General features: G+C 45.3%; 1 protein-coding gene across 9 annotated transcripts in view; it reads left to right on the forward strand.

Moving 5' to 3' along the window:
- Positions 1-4,349: 4,349 nt before the first annotated feature.
- Positions 4,350-14,793, forward strand: part of SAP130 (Sin3A associated protein 130) — a 72,366-nt gene continuing 61,922 nt past the window's right edge. For 6 of the 9 annotated variants that reach the window (XM_031451190.2, XM_064484660.1, XM_064484661.1 and 3 more), the window contains exons 1-4: positions 4,350-4,497; positions 6,139-6,259; positions 12,948-13,183; positions 13,902-14,060. In XM_031451190.2, the coding sequence (XP_031307050.1) occupies positions 6,145-6,259; positions 12,948-13,183; positions 13,902-14,060 (510 nt within the window). In that variant the 5' untranslated portion in view covers positions 4,350-4,497; positions 6,139-6,144. The remainder of the gene's footprint in view (positions 4,498-6,138; positions 6,260-12,947; positions 13,184-13,901; positions 14,061-14,793) is intronic. The other 3 variants (XM_064484663.1, XM_064484666.1, XM_064484668.1) reach the window with 3 other exon arrangements.

Genomic DNA, 14,793 nt, shown 5'->3' on the forward strand with positions numbered 1-14,793 from the left:
CACTGAGGAGGACTCTCTCCTCAGCCTGTGAGCCTGAGTTAATTCTGGGTGGTTAGTGTGGGCACTGAACTGCAGTCCACTCAGCATTAGACCATTGGGGTGGAAACAGAGTAGATGGCTGGAGCTGGTGCTGCCGGCTTGGATCAGGAGGCAGCAGATGAGACCTGGCAGAGTGGAAGACAGTACTCTGGATGCTTACAGATCTCCAGCCATCTGATCAACTCTGCATTGTCTACCTCCAGACTTTGCACTTTAACTTGACAGCTTTCAGCTGCCACAATCCAACTCACTCAAGTTACTGTGAATTTATCAAAAAGTTACTTGTGGTGCTAAAGAAGATGGGTGTTCATGCCGTGTCATGAAGAGTGGGCTGCAGAAGAAAGTCCATGAGGCTCCTAGTCAATTCCAGAGACTGAGCTGGCTGGTTGTCCCGCTTGCTCAGAGGTATTTGTCCATCTGCCACCCTGTGCCTGGTGAATTGACCTTTCCCTGTTTCTGCTTCCCCAGGCTGCCCCTGACTGCCGGTTGCCTCTGGGAACCCCATGCTTCTCTTTTTTTGTCCATGACTTCAGCCCATTTCTGGCTCAGTTTTCTTAGGGCTTAGAGCCCGGAGGCTCAGGCTTTTCAGCTCCTGCTCCTTCTAATCTCTACATCACTTTCCAATTCTGGGGAGAACTGAGAAGGTTGGTTAATTGCATTCCTTCTAGTTTGGACGGAGCTTTCCTTTCAGACAGCTTACAGAATAGCTGCCCTAGGATCAGATGCCATCTTACTCTTGATGTATTAGTTAGCTATTGCTGCATAACAAATCACCACAAACTCAGCAGCTTAGACCAGCACACACTGATTATCTCACAGTTTCTGTGGGTCAGGAGCCCTGGCATGTCTTAGCTCCATCCTCTGCTCAGGGTCTCACAGGTTACAATTAAGATGTCAGCTGGACCAGGTTCTCATCTGGAAGCTCAACTAAGGAAGAATCAGTTTCCAGGCTCACTCAGGTTGGCAGAACTCATTTCCTTGCTATTTAGGACTGAGGGTCCAGCCTCCTGCAGGTGTGCATTTGGAGGCCACCCTCAACTCCTAGAGGTTGTCTGCAGTTCCTACAGGCCACCCCCAGTTGCTTGCCATCTGACACATGGCTGCCTCCTCAGGTCAGCTAGGGGAGTCTCTAGACTGAGTCTCACAGCCTGACAGTCTTTTATAATGTAACATGGTCAAGGAAGTGACATTTCATCACCTTCGCCATAGTCTATGGATTAGAGGAAAGCCCCAGGTCCTGGCATATTCAAGGGAAAGGAATTATACAAGGGCATGAATACCAAGAGGGGGATCACAGAGGGGCATCCTGGAGTCTGTCCACTGTACCTAGATAGGTCCACTTGGGCTAGGGACAGTGGTATTGAATGTGGTGCCTAGAGGAGACAGATTGTGAGTCTGGCCTGGGTACCAGACCAAATAAAGGTAACAAAAACAACAGATGTGGGCAAACTCAAGAGCTTCATACTCCTTGTGTGTGTAGCTCATTTAATCTACACAATAAGATTGAGGTAAGTAACAGTACTCTCATTTTATAGATGAGTTAAGTGTAAGGGACTAAGTTTCCTTGGCTGGGGAATTGGGCCAGAAGGAGTATGTGGACTCAGAGGAACCACAGAGGCAATATCATTAGACCACCAGGCTCCAACTGAGAACCATCTGGGTTCAGTGGCAGAGGCCAGCGAGATGTCATCAACACTTGCAGACCACCCACTGACATTTGAGTAACCACCACTTGCATTGAGAACCTTCCCTCTTCGTTGGCAGAGGACAGTAGTTATTTGTTCCCTAGTCAGCCACTCAGAAGATGTGGTGCCTGATGATGTCTTTGTTCAAGCCATCCAAACTATCTCACATGGACATCATTTTCAAGGACCCAAGATACTAAGGAGCCCCTGCAATTGGCACAGGGGCTTGAATACCTGAGAAGTGTGGAAGGTTCAGCCTAGCTGGGGCACAAGGAGGCTGTCTTCAACCCACTGAGCTAAGTGGATGGGAATCCTAAACTCTAGCAACACAACCATGGGTGAAACGTCTGTTTTCCTTCAAGCATCCACTCTGTGAGGGACTAGAGACATGAGTGAAGAAAGCAAAGACTGTCCCTAGTAACAAAGGAAAATGGAGATTTCATTCATGTACTATGGATGTGTCTGTGTTTATACTCAGCAAACATTTATTGAATCCTTCCTCTTGATGGGAGATATAAAGATGAATAATTTCTCTCTCCATCTAGTCCAGGAAGAATACAGGGTAGATAGATCAATGCTAGAACAAAGGTACTGAAGGAATTCCATGGAAGTATCCTGGCAGGTAGAGGAAGGAGAGGAATTCAAGGAAGTCTTCCTGGAGAAGATACATCATTTTCTTCCCAGCTGGGCATTGTAGAACTGAAAGCACTCTGCCATATGACTGCTGAAGGGTGAGGCCAATAGAAGGCATTGTGGCTTGAGCCCTGGAAGCCAAGCCGTGTGGAGAATTGGTGGAAGCTCTTGTTGAGAAAGCATCCAGTGTTTGGAGAGGTAGAAGAAACTCAACTATCACAGCCTTTGATCTAGGGTTAGGGGTTTTGAATATACTCAGAAGTTACTGGAACATCAAGATGGGAAAACAGATTCAGATGAATGCTTTACAAAAAGGACTCTGTGGAGGACAAGTTGGGCGTAGGAAGAGATTGGAGTGGGGGCAGCCCTACTATAATCCAGACAGGAAATAATGAAGGGTTGAACCAAGGCTGCAGAAGCAACAGGAAAGGGGATATGGAGGCACACAGGGTGGGCAATTCTGGGAGATGAAAGAATAAAAACTGACAAGGAAAAAAATCAAAGGCAGAGAGGATATAATGCCATTAACCAAACCATTGACCAAACCCAGAAATCAGGAGGAGAAGTACAAAGGTGGGGCAAATCAATAAAGGTGTTCAATATGTTAAGTCTCAGGGGCTTATAAGAACAAGACATATTTGGGGAACTGTAGGTGTACAACTCAAGACGGGTCCTCATGGGGATACAATTTTGAGTCATTTTTGAGAATGATATTTGGAACTGTGAGAGTGCATTAAAATAGTTTGAGAGATAGTACAGCACCGAGAGAGGGCTGGAGCCTAGGAGAGCACTGTACATGTGAGAAAGAGGAGGTATGAAACAGCTTAATAGGGATAAAAGTAGAATCAGGAGAGAATGTGGTTATGGAGGCCAAGGGAAGAACGTTTGAAGGAGGAATTCCTGTCGGTAAACCGGACAAGATGAGAACTAAGCAAGGACCACCGGGTGAAGGTGAGTGTCACTGGCAACTTTAGGGGAGCAGTTTGAGAAGAGTGGCAGGAGCAGAATCGACTACCTAAGGAGAGAGGAGGCTAAAGTATATCACACCAGTTACTTCTAGAAGAAATTTGAGAAGGGAAGTGTGAGAAAGTGGCTTGGGGAAGGAGTATTTGAGACATCCTTGTCGCCATGAGCTACTCCCGTCCGAGCAAGAAACCATCTGTGCACGATAAGAAGAAAGGATTTGAGCTCCTATTTATTTCTTTACATAAAACTCCAGGCCAAAATTACCACCTGGGGAGGGAGGAGGGGGACCTCATGTCTATCATCAGATTCAAATTTTGCTTCAGCCGCTTTGGCTAAGACTTCTACAGCTGTCTAAATGCCAGCTCTCCACTCCAAACAAAACAACAAAACACCACCACCCTCCTCCGCTTCTCCGAAATCTGGAAAAATCGAGCAGGTGCACCGTGCCCGAGTCCGCAGCCCAAAGCCCCGCTCCGAGCCGGCTTTAACCCGGGGATGCTCGGCTCCGGGGCAGGTCTGGACCAAACCGGACAGAGTCGCTCCAGTTCAGCAACCCCGATCCTCCCGCGATGCTCAGGCCCTGCAGTGGCCTCGGCGGGGACAGCAAGTCCCACATACGGCGCCGGGAAGCGAGCAGAGTCAGGAAAACCCTCGGCCCTGCCGCCGGCTACTTCGGCCGGCCACAGTCGGCCTCCATTACCCTTTTCTCGCGCCGCACCTCCCTCCGGAAAATGAAACCTGGTGCCGTCAGCGGAGGCAAAGGGGTGGGAGCTTTCTACTATGCAAGGAGAAAAGGCAGAAGCGACTCCCGACAGCAAAGAGGTGCGGAGACCCAGCCAGGTCGCCGCAACGCCCCGCCCAGGCCCGCCCTCTCGGAGCCAGGGACCACAACTCCCGGAGGCCTCCGCGGCCCCGGGGGCGGGCCCGTCCGCTCTCACCTAACACTGAGCGGTGACTGGCTTCCCCGGAGGAGGGCGGGGCCTACCCCAGCCAATAGGGGAGAGGCTCGTTACGGCAGCGGAAGCAGCGGCGCTGGGCTGAGGGGTGGGGGGCAGAGTGCTAGCGCCTCGGCGGCGGCGGCGGGTCTGGGAGCCCGAGGACGTCGGGTCCACAGGCGGAGAGCGCACGGGAGCGAGCTCGAGGCGGCGCGGCGGCCACTCGGCGCAGCACCCAGGTAATGGCGGGACGGGCGCCCGGGAGGGGAGGGAAGGGGAGGGACGAGGGGGCGGGGCGGGGCGGCCGAGCCGGGCTGCAGCGTCCGTCCCGCTGCGCGTCCCCGGGGAAGGGCAGCGGTGCCCCGTCTCCTGCGGCGCAGACCTGGGCTTTTTCGCGAGCTGAGCACAGCTGTTGGGCCAGCGGCAGGGGCTGGGTGTCCTGCGGCAAGGAAGGGAGAGGCGCCGGGAAGGCAGGGCGGATTCGGGCGTGGGGGCGTGGCGGGCGTGGGCCTTGGCGGGGAAGTGGAGCGGCCGGGGGAGCGCGGGAGGGCGGGCGGGCGGCCCAGGGAGTTTGGCTCCTGAAGCAGTTTAAAGTGACTCTCCACATCCGGGCCCTGCGCCCGCCGCTTTCAGACCCCGATCGAGGCGGGGCCTCCCAGCTCCCCGCCCCTTTCGCCGGCAGCGTTCGTCTTCCTCTGCCATTGGCTCAGCCTCGAGGGGTTTGGGCTGCCCCGGCGAGCCTCGCGCCTGATTGGCTGGCAGTCGGCGGGAGGGTGGGGCGGGATCACCGCTCGCCGGCCACCGCGGATTGGTGCGGGCCCTGGAGTGACGCGCCCGGCGTGGGGCCAATGGGCGGGCGGGGGAGGTAGGGGCAGGTTCCGGGGAAGAGGGCTGGAGCCGAGCGGCGGCCGGGCGGCGGGGGTGAGCGGGGCCGGCGGGGCTGGACAGCGGCGGGCCCGAGGCGCGCTGCGGCGCGAGTCCTCCTGGCGATCTCGGAGCCCAGCGCTGCCACCGAGATGGGTCCTCCGCGGCACCCCCAGCCCGGCGAGGTGGACTCGGGAGGGGCGGGCGGCGGGCGGCGGCTGCAGGTAAAGAGGCACCCTGGTCCTGGGGCTCCTCAGAGCGCCTGACCCGGCCCAGACCCGGAGTCTTACAGACCCGAAGGGTCGGCAGACCTGTGCCCTCTGGTCTCAGCCGGGGGCTTCAGAGTAGGGGTAGGAATCCGGGCGAATCGGAAACATCGGCAGAGCTTAGCTCCTGCGGGAAAAGTGGGGGTCGATTTTAGAGAAGGTGGTGAAGGTCTCGGATCCCTTGGGCTCAGTGGAGGTCTCTGAAGGAGGGTGGTGAGGAGAAATCCGTAAATGAGGCCTGTAAGAAAAGCGTTTGAAAATTCCTTTTGGATCAGGTCTTGATGTGAGGTTCCTGATCCTTCCGTAGGACAGGGCGTCTGCCCGGATTCCTCGTGTGACATACTGATGACAGTTCTGTTCACACTGGTGTGAGGCTTAAGTCTTTCAAACGCACATACCATTTGTCTTGAAACTTTACATAGATACACATGTATTAGTACCTGTCATGTGGCTATTGTGTAGGATGCAATGTCGACTTTTTAGTGTGGCAATCCACAAGTATTATACGGGGTAGGGAGGTCATAGTATCCCTCAGTGCCACATAAACGGTTTAACCATTCGTCGAACCTATGTACTTCAAAAACTTACAGAATTTAGACCATTTCTGCATTGTATATTGATGACAAGTATTATTTTAGATAAATGATACTGCATTTGCTTTTCTAAGGGGAAATATATAAGATGCTTTAATTTCTCATCACTGATTCCAATCTCAGTATCCAGTAATAACCATATGACTGTGCACTGCAGGTGGAAATGAGTTCTCAGCAGTTTCCTCGGTTAGGAACCCCTTCCACCGGGCTAAGCCAGGCTCCTCCGTCACAGATTGCCAACAGCGGTTCTACAGGATTGATAAACCCAGCTGCTACAGGTGAGATGTGCGATCTTCTCTATTACTTCTTGCTTCAGAAATGTTGCCAATTTTCTAGTTTAAACATTAGCAAATTCCTTGTGGGGTTTTAGTGAATATTAGGTTATTGAATTTGAAGAAAGAATGTATTACAATTCTAATTTAAATAAGGGGTTTTTTTCCTTCCAGTTTTAACCATTTTATTTACATGTACCAGAGTGTACATGAAACTCACAGCAAAGCATGCCTATAAGAACTGTTTCTTAAAATGTATTAATGTGTTCTTATTTCATTAAGGCCCAGAAGTATAATAATAATGCCATGAGGGAGCGCAAAAGTGTGTAAAGCATAGGTCTTGCGTTTTAGGAGCTTACTGTCTAGGAAAAGATTTTTTTTAAGTATGTACATATGTATGTATGTATATAAATATATATATTTATATACACCCATATTTGCAACTTGATTTTTAGTTGTACAAAATGCTGTAGATCAGAAGTCCTTCAGCTGGTGATGATTTGGCCCCCCAGGGAATATCTGGCAATGTCTAGATACATTTTTGGTTGTCACAGGTAGAGGGTGCTATTGGCATCTGATATTTAGAGGCCCGGGGTACTGCTAAACATCCTGCATCAGACAAGACAGCCCCCCACAGCAAAGTGTCCAGTCCAGTCAGCAGTGCTGCAGTTGAGTTACTCCTTCAAATAATGTGTATATTGTATGCGTCAAGTGGGAAGATGGTATTGCAAAGTGAAATAAAGTACTCCTTTTTCTATTCCTTTTCCTTTACTGCCTGATTCCTGTATTCCTTATGGGAAATGGTACTACCATCTACTCATTGTTCAAACCAGAAATGCAGGCATCATGTTTAATTGTTCTGTCTTTGTTTCTTAGCTCTGAGGTATGGCCCTTTGTCTAATGTTTCAGCCTCATTTTCTGTTGTCTTGCCTCCTTCCTGCCAACTTAATTTTTGCTACAAATTTATTTTAGTTCTCTGTAGACTTGAAGTAACTTTAAGCTCCTTTAGTCTCCTGCTTAATAGTAGCTGCTCATATTTTCTGAATGAATGATAAAAAGTTCCCAATTTTCTTGACCTTGGGACTTTACATAGTCTGGGGTTTTTTGGGTTTTGTGTTTCTGGCTACAATTTTTCTTCTCCCTTTCCACACTTACTTATCTGGCTAATTCTTTGTTCTTCCTTGAGGTTTCATCTCAGATGTCACTTTCTCTGGGAAGTCTTTGCTGACTCCATCATCCACAACAATTCAGGGTAGGACCTCCTCCCAGAGTGAAGGCCAGGACCTGTCCTGTCTGTCTCATGCTCCTTTGTATGTGCTATACTTGCTGCAGTGTAGATGTCAACAAATTCTTACACAGTTCTTTACTTCTTAACAGATATCTTTGACAATAGTTTGGCTTTGATATAAATTCACAGCAGAGTAATTTAAAGGAGCATAACTAAAGAGAGTATTTCTGAATATATATTTGCAAGGAGTTACAGTGCTCGTTAAAAAAGGTATTAATTAATAATAATTGCCCTCAGATTTTGTTGAGAAGGAAATCATTAATTTAGACCAAAATTGTCTGTAATTTTACTGCTGAAATGTGTTTTTTTCCTTTCAATTGCTCTTGAAAAGAAAAAGGGTTTCCCAAGTAGTTATTTATCTCTCTATATTTCCTATTGCTCTTATTGGAAGAAGTCTAAGCATGTCAGGATTTCAAGTGTGTGTTCACAGTTCAGACGTATGGATTACAGCCAGTTCTCTTAACTACTGCCTCAAGAGTTTTTTTCTGATAAAAATTAACTGAAAATAAAGAACTCCAAATGTCTGGAAGAAAACAATAAAAGGTTCCAAAAAGAGCTTAATAGGAAATGGTCAGTGTGGTTCTATCTTAATGAAACTGTCAAAAATCAAGGTCTTCCTGGACCAATAGGTTTGGGGAAAAGTTACAAAATTGTCCATTTCCCCTAAAATTTTAATTAGGAGAAAATCTGGACAAGTGGAAAGGTTAAAAATTAATTGATAATGAAAAGACAGAAGTAAAATTGTCTTTATTCACAAACATGATCATGTATGTAGAAAATACTAGAGAATGTTTTAAAAAAGCAATTAGAACTAAGACTGAAATTAGTAAATGTTGCAGGATTAAAGTTCAGTGTATAGGAATCAATTATATTTCTAAATAATAGTCATGAACAGTGAAATTTTTAAAATGTCATTTACAGTAGTATCAAAACAAAAAAACCCCACAAAATACTTAGGAATAAATTGACCGATTATGTGTAAGACCTGGGGTTAGAGAACTATGTAAAACATTTGTTGAGAGAAGTTAAAGACCTAGATAACATGAAAAGATTTATCATGTTCATGGATTGGAAAACTCAGTATTTTCCTTTACCCAAGGGGATGTATAGATTCTAACAAATCCTAATCAAAATCACATCAGGTACTTTCCTAAAAATTGATAACCTGAATCTAAAATTTATGTGGAAACCAAAGGACCTTAGAATAGCCAAAGTAGTTTAGACAAAGAAGAAAAAGAGAAAAAAGGAGGAGAAGGAAGTGAAGAGGACTCTACTACCTCACTTCAAGACTTACTGTAAAGCTGCACTAATCAGGACAGTCTGATATTGGCATAAATCACTGGCTCATTAGAACCAAGTGGAAGATCCTGAATAAACCCGCACATAATGGTCAGTTGATTTTTGATGAAAGTACATAGATAATTTGATAAGAGATGATAGTTTTCTCAACAGAATAGTGCTAGAACCCCAGCCTATCCATATGAAAAAAAAAAAATGAGCCTTGACTTTTCACCACGCGTGTAAATTAGCTCAAAATGTATCGTTATGGCCCAAATTATAAAACCTAAAATTTCTATTAAAAAAAAGCTAGGTGAAACTGTTTGTAACCTTGGGGTAAGTAAAAATTGCTCAGGGCACAAAAAACACTAACTATAAAGGAAGCAACTAATATGTTGTACTTTATCAAAATTAAAAGTGACTGCTCTTCAAAAGACACCATTAAGAAAAAGGCACACCAGAGAATAAGAAGACATTTGTGATAAATGTATCTGCAAAGGACTTACATCTTGAATATACAAAAAACTGTTGTAACTCAATAGTAAAAAGGCAAACGGCCTGGTTTTTTAAAAAAAATCTGAACGGATACTTCACCAAAGATGCTGTATAAAGGCCAGATAAGCACTTAAAAGGTATTCAGCTGTATTAATCCTCAGGGCAATGCAAGTGAAAATCACAGTGCAAATCTGCTACAAGTGGACTAAAATGGCCGAAATAAAAAGACTGCCGTTACCAAGTTTTAATGTGTTTGTGGAGCAAGTAGAACCCATACATGGGTGGAAATCCAAAACAACCTAGCCACTTTGGAAAACAGTTTGGCACAGTATCTTAAAAAAAAAATTAAACAGAAGCTTACCATCCAATCCAGCAATCTCATTCCTAGATATTTACCCAATGAAAATGTGTGTCCTACGTACAAAGACTTCTACTTCAGTGTCTATAGAAACATTATTCATAATAGCCCCAATCTGGAAAGAACCCAAATTTTATCCAGTTTTTTTTTTTTGCTCACTGGATAAGCAAAGTTTGGTTGATCCGTACAATGGACAATTGGACGACAGTAAAAAGAAACAAACTTCCAGTGTACAGAGTAACATGGAGGAACCTCCAATGCATTATACTAAGAGAAAGAAGCCAGACACAAAGGACTGCATACGGTATGGTTCTGTTTATACGAAATTCCACAAAAGACAAAGCAGTAGTGTGGTTTCTAAGGAGTAGGGGTGGGAGGGAGGGGACTGACTGCAGAGAGGCGTGAGTGAGCTTGTCAGAATAACAAAAAATGCTATCATAATGCTGTTGTGTCTTAGTACCCAATACATTTGTGAAAATTTACTTTTATCCAAAAAAATAGTAGATTTTATATGTAGCTTGTACTTTGGTCAGTAAAGCCGATGGATTAAAAAATGGACAAAAGATAGGAACATATACTTCACAAAGGAAGATATATACAGATGGCCCGTGATCACGTAAAAAGAGGTCCAGCACTACTGGTCACCATGGAAATGTTGACTGAAACCACAGTGGGATCCCTAGTGCACTCCCACTTGAGTGTCTGTGTCAGGCACTGGTGAGGATGAGGAGTGCCCGGAGCTCTTAAAACACTACTGTGGGAACACAAGATGATACAACCACTTCAGAAAGTGCCTGGGCAGTTTCATGTGAAGTTTCCCGTGGGGACCCAGCCATTCTGCTCCGAAGTTGTTAGTGAGAATGTAAAAAAAAAAAAAAATCGTTGAACTCTCTACTCTTAGAATAGCCATCTTACTGTATGCAAATCATACCTCTGTAAAGTGGCTTTCAAAAGCAAGGTTTTTTAAAATGAGGGGGGTAGGTGGGGAGGGTGAGCTTGAGGTCCTGGGTTCAACCCCCAGTACCTTCACTGAAAGATAAGTAAATAAATAAACAAATGAAATTTTAAGTCTGAATGACCTAGGAGAAAAGTCAATATATAGCGAAATATAAAATACACGTTAAAGAAATATATACAGCAGTCTTTTCTCCCAGCACTTGGAAAAAATTAGAAAATTGTTCCTGAGGAGATCATGGAACGAGGACTAAAAGTACGCACGGATATGTACTCCACAGTTGTGGATAGTAGCAAAAATTTGGAAATAACCTAAAAGCCCATCAGTGACACAATGGTTATAAAAGCTATGGTACATCTAAGCAATGGAATTCCACTTAGCACTTTTAAAGTGATGTAGTATATATTCTGTATTACTCAGCGATTCCACTCTTAGGTACATATCCAATAGAAATGGTACAGAGGGTCCCCAGAAGACATATATGTGAATATTACTCGTACTACTATTCACAATAGTAAAAAACTGAGAACGATTTAACTGCCTACTAGCGGTCAGATGGCTAATTTGTGATTTATTGACGCGATGGTACAGTATACTGAGAATGAAAGGTTTATAGCTGCGTGCAGGAACATGCGCGTATCTCATACCAATAAATGAAGAGGCAAGACAGCCGGGTATGTCTGTTGTGAGTGTATTTATATAAAGTTCAAAAGTGCACAACAGTCATCTGTAGTGTTAGAAGTTAGCATAGTGTCTTCGGGAGAATGCAGACTGGAATCAGGCTGCACGGAGAGTTTCTGGGGAACTAGGAACGTTCTGCTCCTTGATCTAGGTACTGATTACTCAGGTGTGTTCAGTCTGTGAAAGTTCACTGAGCTATCCCATCAGTATGTGTGCACTTGTCTTTATGAGGGTTACAGTTCAATAAAAATTAAATAAATCAAAACTGACCCAAAATTCAAGAGGCAAAAAGTGTCTGAAGATTTTACCAAAATAGTAACTGTTGGCGCCTTGGGCAGGGTAGACCGTGGGAGCAGCTTTACTTTCTCTATAGTTTTCCAAATAATTAAAAAGTTTTACATAAGTGTAATGTTTATGTTCAGAGAAATAATGCTGTTTTGGAAAAATGACAGTGCAAATTAATATTTTGACAAACTGTCTTTTTTTATGTAAGTTCCTTGATATTTTTTAACTTAATTTTTAAATAGGCTACGTGTTCCCACGGTCTAAAATGCCAAAAGAAAAAAGAGTATACGGTGAAAAAAGTATCTCGCCCACTCCTGTCCTCCAATCATCCACTTTCTTTCTCTTCAAGCAATCACGGTGCTTTGGAGATACGTTATACAAATACAAATGCAAATGCATGTATTAGGGGGGAAGGGTATAGCCCAGTGGTAGGGTGTATGCCTAGCATGCATGAGGTCCTGGGTTCAATCCCCAGTACTTCCACTAAAAATAAATACACAAATAAACCTAACTACCTCCCCCCACGAAAAAAGAATCTTAAAAAACAAAACAAATGCGTGTATGTTTGTGTGTATTTACTTTTTCACTATTCTGTACCTTTCTATTTTCCTGTATTTTTCCATAGTATATATTATACATTTCTCCATAAGAGTACCTAAAAAACTGTCTTGTTTTATTTTTATAGTTATGTGGTAGTCTGTTGGGTGAGTATACCGTAGTTTATATAGCCAGCCCCCTATTGACGGACGGGTAGGTTTTTTGCAGTTCCTTTCCAAGTATGAATATGCTGAGACAAATCACCTTGTACCTAAGTCATTTTACACATGTGTTTTGTGTCTGTAGGACACATTCCTGCAAGTGAAATTGTGAGTCTCTCAAAGGTTGAGTCTATTCAGTGCGTCATAATAATGATAGAGGTTTACATGCTCACTCTGTAGGGATTTGGACTGAGAAATTTGTTTTGGAATACTACATGTTCTTGGACCTAAAGTCTATACTTAAATTATCTTTTCAATATTAGTTTCTTATAACCTTTTAAATAAATATTTTAAGTGAAATTGTCTTGAATCTTGTCTTATAGTTTCAACCATTTGAGCCCATTTTCAGTCCTTGTCAGGTCCTTTGTTCGTAGCAGTGGGAAAGCCACAATATCTAGACCAAGTCCCGTGTTCCCCAGGTGTGACTTTTGGGTTTGATATCCATCAAGGGAATCGAATGCCCTCATTCTCCTCGTTCAGAAAAATCTCACAAGGAAATGGGTCGGTTTATCAGCCCTGAAACTTTAACTGTGGGGGCCCCTCTGGCATGTGCTGTTACATTCATTAATCCCGTTTCACCTTCATGTCTTTACCAGTCAACGATGAATCTAGTCGAGATGCTGAAGTCACTGCCAGGGAGCACATGGGTTCCAGCAGCTCCCTACAGGCCCGTGAAGAGAAGCAAGAGCCTGTTGTGGTAAGGCCCTATCCACAGGTGCAGGTGTTGTCTACACACCATGCTGTTGCATCGGGCACACCTGTCACAGTGACAGCCCCACCAGCACATCTGACGCCAGCAGTGCCACTCTCATTTTCGGAGGGACTTATGAAGGTAATGGAGAGGTTTAAAATTTCACATTGAACCACAGCTAAGACTGGCTAGCATTTCTGACAGTTGTCACCAAGTGTTAGGCTGTAGCCTCGGATCCTAGTTTTTCCCCGTTGACCTCTCAGTTCAGCCGTCTCTGTAACTCAGAGTCCTGCTGTTCTGCAGTGCCTAGTCTCGTGCCGCTGGGCAGTGGGCATCCCAGGACCTTTCTAATACCCATCTGACATTACTCGGTTCAAGTTATGGGCATGCTGATAGAGTTTTTCTCTTGGAGTGGCACTCTTCTCCAAGGTTTTGTTTTAAACGCTTGCTAATTTGGGAGTCTCTGAGAATATCGCTTTGTGTATTACCTTGCGGATATGTTTCAGTTACTGGGAGTTTGGGAGTTCTGTTTACTTCCCCCTAGACTTGGGAGGCAGCACTGTACAGAAGAAAGAGTGTGGGCTGTGAGCCATGCAGCTCTGGGCTTTATTCCCAGTTTTAGTCTTTGCTGTCTGTGTGGCTTTGAGCAAGTGACTTAGCCTTGCTTTGTATGTTTTCTCACCTGTAACATGGAAATGCCAGTACTTCAATGGAAAGCCTCTGATACTAAGATAAAATTCAGGAGGCTTCTGGCATCCTTCCTGGCCCTCTCCAGGTTTGATTTGTGTACGTGTATAGAATGAAATGCATCACTAGTAAAAAGCTATTGATATGTTTCGTGTGGTTTTCTTGTTTGCAGCCACCCCCGAAGCCCACCATGCCTAGCCGTCCCATTGCTCCTGCTCCACCTTCTACCTTGTCACTTCCCCCCAAGGTTCCAGGGCAGGTTACCGTTACCATGGAGAGTAGCATCCCTCAAGCTTCAGCCATTCCTGTGGCAACAATCAGTGGACAACAGGTTTTTTTCCTCTTAATTTGCTGATTTTCAAACTGAGATGCCCGACTGTTGATCATTATTTCCTGAATGCCAGCAGTACGTTAGGCACTGTACTAAATAAAACATGAAGTGGTCACTGATATCTGCAAGGGGGCAGTCGTAGAGGTGACAGCGGAGGGTGACACAGGGAATCAGACGAGTGTGCACAGCGGTCTTGGTCACTGAGCCCAGGGGTGTTGACTGTCTGCTGTGTGCGATGCAGATCCAGATGAGACAGCCGAGACCGTGAGCTCACAGCCCGGCTGTGCTTGGCTCCGGAGCAGCCTCACAGCAGTAGTGCTCCTCTGGGTGGTTCTTCCCCTGAGGTGGGTGCACCTCCTGGGCGACCGGCAGGTCCCCTCTGCGGCCCGCCAGTCGTGAGCATTTACTCTGAAGTCTCATGTTTTAACTTCTTTTTCTTTTTTTCCCGAAATTGCAGTCTTACTCCATAATACGTATTTGGTTTATTTAAATATTTTCAATGACTCACCCATGAAAACAATGTCAAAGCTCTTTCCCTTTATGTTTTCAAGAAAAAAAATCGGTGTTCTGAAAAGAAGCACCGAGTTTTTCTTTCATTTTGTCATTCTGCTGAGTCCTCACTCCCAGAAGTGCTGGAACAGCCACCGGAGAAGCACTGGCGTCAGGGCTGGGCGGGTGTGAGGAAGGGACACCTCGGGGTGACTGCAGAGCCACTCAGAGGGTGCCTGTTGGA

The sequence above is a fragment of the Camelus dromedarius genome, chromosome 4 (genome assembly GCF_036321535.1).
Source record: "Camelus dromedarius isolate mCamDro1 chromosome 4, mCamDro1.pat, whole genome shotgun sequence".
In the NCBI taxonomy this organism is placed as follows: Eukaryota; Metazoa; Chordata; class Mammalia; order Artiodactyla; family Camelidae; genus Camelus; species Camelus dromedarius.